The 6,993-nt window shown below is 35.1% G+C and overlaps 1 protein-coding gene across 1 annotated transcript; it reads right to left on the bottom strand.

Moving 5' to 3' along the window:
* Positions 1 to 573: 573 nt before the first annotated feature.
* Positions 574 to 5,282, bottom strand: LOC143595149 (DNA (cytosine-5)-methyltransferase CMT3-like). The gene is made up of 20 exons (XM_077074281.1): positions 5,124 to 5,282; positions 4,949 to 5,051; positions 4,759 to 4,866; positions 4,555 to 4,674; positions 4,380 to 4,479; positions 4,100 to 4,296; positions 3,954 to 4,019; positions 3,628 to 3,879; positions 3,027 to 3,085; positions 2,880 to 2,946; positions 2,450 to 2,779; positions 2,304 to 2,372; positions 2,105 to 2,191; positions 1,922 to 2,009; positions 1,718 to 1,836; positions 1,537 to 1,641; positions 1,398 to 1,441; positions 1,245 to 1,314; positions 1,046 to 1,149; positions 574 to 952 (listed from the first exon to the last, which is right to left on the bottom strand). The coding sequence occupies exons 1-20, from the start codon at positions 5,168 to 5,170 to the stop codon at positions 778 to 780; spliced, it is 2,310 nt and encodes a 769-aa protein (XP_076930396.1). The 5' UTR covers positions 5,171 to 5,282; the 3' UTR covers positions 574 to 777.
* Between the last annotated feature and the right edge of the window lie 1,711 nt (positions 5,283 to 6,993).

Here is a 6,993-nt window from a genome sequence, read left to right as displayed (position 1 = left end):
TAAAACGCGAATAAGCATTGACAGAATTAAACTGATTCACATAAGAAACTTGCAAATAGAAATTTCATGACAACCAAACTCTGTTAACAAGCAACATGAATTTTATTGAGCTACAGCTTGTTTATTTTCCAATCTAGTTAATGTTAGGATTAGCACACAGCCACACACGAACCGAACAAAAACACGAAAGCAATAAACAATAACACAAAGATTTAACGTAGTTCGTCTAAATTGACCTACATTCACGAGTGACAACTAGGTACTCTTTATTGAGCAACAAAGATTACGAGTACATAGCATGATAAGATAGACTAATCTAAAGTTTGTATCTTATTAAACAAAATCTAAATCGGGCTAGGCTTAGGCCCGACCACCCCGCACCCGTCTCCTCTTTTGACTTCAAATAATACACCGGGCTTAAACAAGGCCTACAAACCCAATAGTTAAGTTAGCAATATAATATATGGTGACCAAAATTGAACCACAGAGAACAAGAATAATAGCATAAGCAAGTACCATTCAACATGGACAATGGTTCAAACAAGAATAATGCTCCTTTTTATGCGTAGGAGATTGAATAAGCAATACAAAAAATTTTAAAAGTTACGAAAGCTTTCAATGCCGATACACCAGTTTACATTACTCAGTTATAAATAAAAGACCTATAATGCAATCGGGTTAAAAGCTACAAATAGCTTTACATGTCATGAAATGTAATTAAGCTGGTACATAATACATTGACTCAATTCATAAATTATGACTAAATCATGTTGCCAGTTATTGATTTTCATCAACTACCAAAGGAGGGGATGCAACGGCTTCTAAACTGGGAAACTTCTTCGGCAAAACGAAAACTGGCCCTTCGGCAGCAGTACCTTTGCATGACATAGCAAGTGAGTAACCTAACACCCGAGCAACAGGAACAGCCACTGCATTTCCAACTTGTATATATCTGCAAGGTTTTTTATAAACTATTTTATCTCCTTGACAAATTCTATAAATCTATAAATGGTTTGTTCATATATTAGTAATGCTTTTTTGTTACCTTTCTTTAATGGGGCCAAGAAGTTTATAGTAGTCAGGAAACCCTTGAAGCCTTGCATTCTCACGAATTGTCAAGACTCGATTTTGAATAGGATGGAGAATAGCCTGAAAAGAAAGTTTTTAATTAGTTATGAGAAACATGCCTTGTCATTTAGTTTTTAAAAAAGAGGTTGTCTTTTAATTATATTTATGTAGTTTACCTGATTGTGAGGTTCTGCTCTGGTAACAACTGTAGGTACGATTTCATCCCACCATAAACGCCCAAACGGTCAACACATCAATTGAAAATTAAAATTAAAAAAAAAGCCAAATAATACGTTGTGTATAAATAAAACGCAAGTAACAAATATTACTTTGATGAGCGCCCGTCAACAAAAGTCATGGCATAGTCAGGAACCTGTATCAAAAAAAAAAAAAAGATAAATTACTGAATTAATGGTTAATAAAGATTCACATGAGTGCGTGTGACTGTGTGTCCGTAACAAAACTCACCAATGGCTTTCCTGAAGGAAAATATACCCTCTCAACATCAGGATCCCATTCAGCATGATTATTACTAGAGACACAAACTCCTTTCAGATCTCTAAAATTTGCACCCTGTAAAAACACAAGAAATGAATAAAGCTAGCTAATACACTAGAAGTGAAATAATGCAACTAAGAATGTAGCAAACCTTTTTCTTGGGAACCTGACAGACACGCTGGTAATCATCATCATTTAACTTTAACGGACGATGATCATACAAAAGATGTTCTGAAGAACCAACACCTACACCAGAAAATCCAGGCATATCTGGATAACAAATGAAAACAAGCTTAGTTTTTTAATGCCGCCTGTAGAAGACTAGATGAAATAAAGATATAATGATCATGCAGACCTTCCTTTTTTAGTCTTATAAACTTCTGGAATTCTGTCTTGGCTGCTTCTTCGTAAGGAATTTCATCTCTTTTCTCATCATTTTCCACCTAAAAAGTCGTACTCATGTGATTAAAAATGCTCAAGACCAATAAAAGATATATTAAATATAAAAAAACCCTTTAGAAAGTAAATGGTTACTTACGGTAGGTAGATCGGAAATTGCATCACCAAGAAACAGTTCCTTTTCCAACTCAGCTCCCTTGACATCATCATGAATAACAGCATTTGACTGCAAAAAACAGAAATTAATAATTTTCACTAGTTGAGCAAACTACAGTTGACAACGGGTATTATGAATTCTTCTTTACATTCTTTTAAATTTATGAGCTACCAAATGTTACCTCAAATTCCAAAGGAACCGCTCCCCTTGTAACCACATTATGTGTAGGTAAAGGATACCGAGGTAGTTTCTGCAAAGTTAAAGATATATTTAACTACGTTACAAAATCAAGAATTCCGAATCTACATAATATTAAAAAATAGTCACCTCATAAGGCCTGGCAGCCCACATAAACATTCTCATCCTAAACTGTGGGAGCCCGTAAGAACCTGCTGTCATTAAGCCTATACGGGCTTGATAGTTCATTGAAACAAGGCGGCCCAAAGCATATCTTCCAAGAAATCCTTTTGCAAACTTTACTATGTCTACAACGTTTTCCATCAATGCAAATCTTGGTTTTAAATACTCAACAATGTCCATGTAAACTATAAGCTGCTTGTTTTTCTCATCGCTCAATGGATCATCTTTGTTCCTAAAGCGGTTAAACCCACTTATACCCTGACAAGGGGGCCCACCACAAACAACATCCACACCCCCCTACAAGCACAATGAGTAACAATTGAAAACCACGGTCGACAGTTGATAATCTCAAATGGTATCTTATATGTGTAAGTGTATAAAATATTTATGTACTTACAGGTAATGGTAAAAGCTTTGACTGGAAACCATCCACAACAAACTGTTTTATCTTCTCCTGACAGTCACTGATAAAAAAAAAAATTTGGTCAACTGAATGAAATCATATACACATGAAAATGAAACAAAGTAAAGATGATTGATGTACCCCAGGCCATCTATAGGCTCCCAAGTGTCTTCTTCAGGACCATAGTTTTTCCAACGAATCTGGTTATACAAGAATATAATAAGAACAAGCTAACTAGTCTTTGTGAATAAGTGCCATATAACATGTAGTTTAAATAATTTGCAACTATAAGATAATAAATCTAAATTATGTTGCAGAAAACACACATTGTCACTCTTGAGCGTTTCTTACCACAAATTTTCAAATAAAGTTTGTCATTTGAATGCTTACTACGGTTCAACCAAAAAAGATCTCAATAAATGTAATTTAACCAGTCATATCCAAAAGTTAAATCTAAAGTGATTTTTTAACATTAAAATTGTCATTTAGATCATACTAAATGTAAATACATTACTTTAAATTTCACACATCAAATATTAATATCCAAAAGTTTATTCTGAAGTTTTGATACATCAAAATTTCATATCCAAAAATTCAGTACAATCACAACACACCATATTTACTGCTTGAATTGCATCCTATTTTATTAAATTTCAGACATAACTAATACATCTGACATAAAACAACCACAAAACGCATAACCTTCAAAAAAGCAGAAAGATATCAGGTTAAAATGAAGTACCTTTAAATACAGCCCACGCTGCTTGATTGACTTTGGGTCACCATAACAAATAGACAAAATCTTGTCAACTTCAAATACTTCTCCACCAAGATCATCATCGCCGTCATCTTCATCATCATCATCTTCTGCAATTTCTGTTTCATCTTTTACAACATTCATAGGATCCCCGCCCCCAATTAAGGAATAAGACTCGCAAAGCCTTTCCCACTCCTTTAGCAATGACAAAAAATCTTCTGCTGTCTCATTCCTCACCTACAAAATTGATTTACAATGCCATTAAACAAAAATCGAAACCCATACACAAAAGTATGAAAAATGAAACACACCTCTGTCTCTGGATGATTCAGCTTTAAGCTTTCACATGCATATTTATTCAAATCAACAGCCCATCTCTACAATGAAAGATACATAATATATTAGGACCCATGATACACAAAACAATACACACCATATATATATAACAAGAACATACCGTGACAAGATTAACATCTGCCACATTAGCACCCAAGCAAAGCCCCGTGGACATCGCACCACATCCTGAATATAGGTCTAGCATTCTCATCTCAGGTCTTTTGTCCTCTTTAACATTGGAGACCTTATCAACAGTTGTGTTAGAATCAGACTCAGAAGATACAGTTGAATCAGACTCATTTCCGTCTGCTTCATTATCTGTATACAAATATAGTTAGGAAACAAAAAACCATAGAAAATATGCATATGAATCCAAAAAACTGTGGTTTAGCAACAATTACCAGGTGGTAAATTTTGATAACTTGAGAATGGTACCATATACAACATGTCATAGTAGTAATGTCCATCTGAAAGCATGGCTCTTTTTGTATCAACATCCACCTAACAAACCCAACATAAGTTAGATAAAGATAGCATGCTGGTTTCAAATTCTCAAAAGGTAAAACAAGTCCTTACATCTAAAGGAACCCGCACAATTTTGAGCTTTTCCAAAAGACAATCAAGGGGATTATCATCCTTTACTTGAGAAAGGAATATACGTTTATCATCAATTTGGTTAGAGCAATCCTGAATTACCTGAAAGGGAAATATAATTACAAGTATCAGAATCAAAATATCAAATATTAAAATTAGCTAAAAGCTTGTTGGAATATAGATTACCGTATCTTTGGCCCTATAAAACCACTGAGCACAAACATAAGGTTCATTATCAACTCCTTGAAACATTTCAACAATTCTGCATATGTAACTATCCTTGCCTTCTTCAGACTGTAAAAAAGAAAACAGTTTAATCATGCTGACTTTGAGAAGTATGAAGCAGTGTGCATGCCAAACAACCAACACAAATTACCTGCACATGGCCATCATCACCAAGTTTGAAATGTACAAGGCCATCAACCAAGGCTTCGGTATAGTGTCTTTTAGCTTGCATAAACTCTTTAGGGGGCTCAATCCTTGGGTTTAAAAACAATGTAATTAAAAACAAACAAATCCAAAAACATCTATTTACTATCTTAGAGACTTACCCTTTGGGAGTCTCCATACTTGCATACGTTACCTTCTTCTGTAGCATCCCAAAAACAAAGGTATGTTACAAATTTATAACAATTCCATAACTGCCTCAAACCAGCTCAAGATATTATGTGATGAATAGCATGTAACACATGATTACATAATATTTTACACATGTACACCCAAATTTCTTTCCCCAAAACAAAGGTATCTTATTTAGAACAATTCTATAACTGCTTCAAACCAACTCAAAATAGCATGTAACACATCTTTTACACATGCTAGAGCAAATGCCCAAATTTCGGTCCTCAAATGCAACTATGCGTTCTTGCTAGCATATATAAAAATTTATACAGATGACTACCATGGTAAGAAAAAGTGTGTTCCATGGCCAAAATCAGGTAGACTCAAGTGCTTGGCTTGTTTATTATTTAGAGATAAATTTATAAAACAATTTAATTAATTTTGAAAAAAAAGACAGTCAAATACTACATATGTAACTAACAGAGTTAAAAACAGAAATTAGCAAATAAGTTTAACTAATTAAGTTGAGTAGAATGATATGAATCACAACAGAGTTTGAGAGTCATAAAAATAAATAAAGAAATGATAAAAAGTGACTGACAGTAAGGTATCGATGCGGCCAGCGTCGACGAGCCTCATCGTCAGGAACCGGTTCACCAATTAACCGTGACTCATCATCATCATCAGCTTTCACCACCTTCTTCCTTGTGCCAGACTGTATATCATCAACTTCAACGGCAGCATCAGCATTGAATAAGTCCGAATCCTCTTTCAGTCTCTTCAAATCAACGGAATCAGACTCGGACTTTCTCTTGCTCTTGTTCTCCGTCATTGTTGAGAGAGAGCTAGGGTTTTATTTTCGTCCATTGGCGGGAACATTCTTTATTGGGCGGGAAGAAGAAGAAGAAGAAGAAGAAACCGTGTACTATTATTAGAATTATTATTAATTGGTTTTAAAATCCGATTAGGAGGAGGAGGAGGAGGAGGAGGAGGTGGAGGAGGAGGAGGAGTGTTTGTTTGTTTTTTTTTGAGTTAATTGCCCGTTTGCCCCCTGTGGTTTGTCAAACTAGCACGTTTGCCCCCAGTGGTTCCGAAATAGCACCATTGCCCCCTGAGGTTGTTTTTTTAGTACCCGGGTGCCCCCAAACATGAACGTCCGTTAGTTTTCACCGTTTGGTGTCATATCTTCTAGGGTATTTTCGTCTTTTAACCCAGTGGTTCCGAAATAGCACCATTGCCCCCTGCATAAAGATGGAACGTCCTTCGATTTCTTCACTTATACACCAAATACCAGCAGATCCTTCAACCCCCACATCCTTCGATTTCTTCTAGGGTTTTCAAACTCATACCAGTGAATCTTTGTTTGAACGATGGCTTGGGAATTAAGGAAGAAATACTCTAACCTTAACCCCCATATAAGATATGGTAAGGTTTAGCACCTTCTTCAATTGCGATTCTTGAAAGGCTGGAATCATTAATTTCAGTTTAAATTTTGCTGTTTATATGTTTTATATGTGTTTGTTTTTGTTTTTTTGTAACAGTTGGACAACCTAATTTGTTCTCTGTACGAATAAACTATGGTGGTGCATTTAGGAACTTTCCGGGTAGAAGATATGCTAATGGTAAGGTTGCATTTATAGATGATGTGGACATAGATGTGTTTTCTGTGATTGAAGTCCATTGGATGTTGCGTGAGCTAGAATTTTTTAAAGATGATGTTCCGCTATATTATCATTTTCAAATACCAGGTAAAGATTTGGATACTGGTTTAGTAGCTTTAGGTAGTGATGCTGATGTGCTTAACTTGTCCAAATATGTGGCTGAAAATAAGATTATTAACTTGTTCATTGAAGAATATAA

Source organism: Bidens hawaiensis, unplaced genomic scaffold, assembly GCF_021521415.1.
Source record: "Bidens hawaiensis isolate Kalapana, Puna unplaced genomic scaffold, B.hawaiensis_p1.1 tig00000190_1, whole genome shotgun sequence".
NCBI lineage: Eukaryota > Viridiplantae > Streptophyta > Magnoliopsida > Asterales > Asteraceae > Bidens > Bidens hawaiensis.
The sequence above is the reverse complement of the archived record's forward strand: the minus strand, read 5'-3'. Positions and strand labels throughout refer to the sequence as shown.

What these genes read in the sequence shown, in the direction of transcription:
- LOC143595149 (XM_077074281.1), bottom strand. Translation starts at nt 5,170, where the DNA reads ATGCTACAGAAGAAGGTAACGTATGCAAGTATGGAGACTCCCAAAGG. An exon ending in AGTATGGAGACTCCCAAAGG is followed by an intron (nt 5,052 to 5,123) that starts GTAAGTCTCTAA and finishes TTTAAACCCAAG; the next exon opens with GATTGAGCCCCCTAAAGAGT. An exon ending in TATAAGACTAAAAAAGGAAG is followed by an intron (nt 1,837 to 1,921) that starts GTCTGCATGATC and finishes TTTGTTATCCAG; the next exon opens with ATATGCCTGGATTTTCTGGT.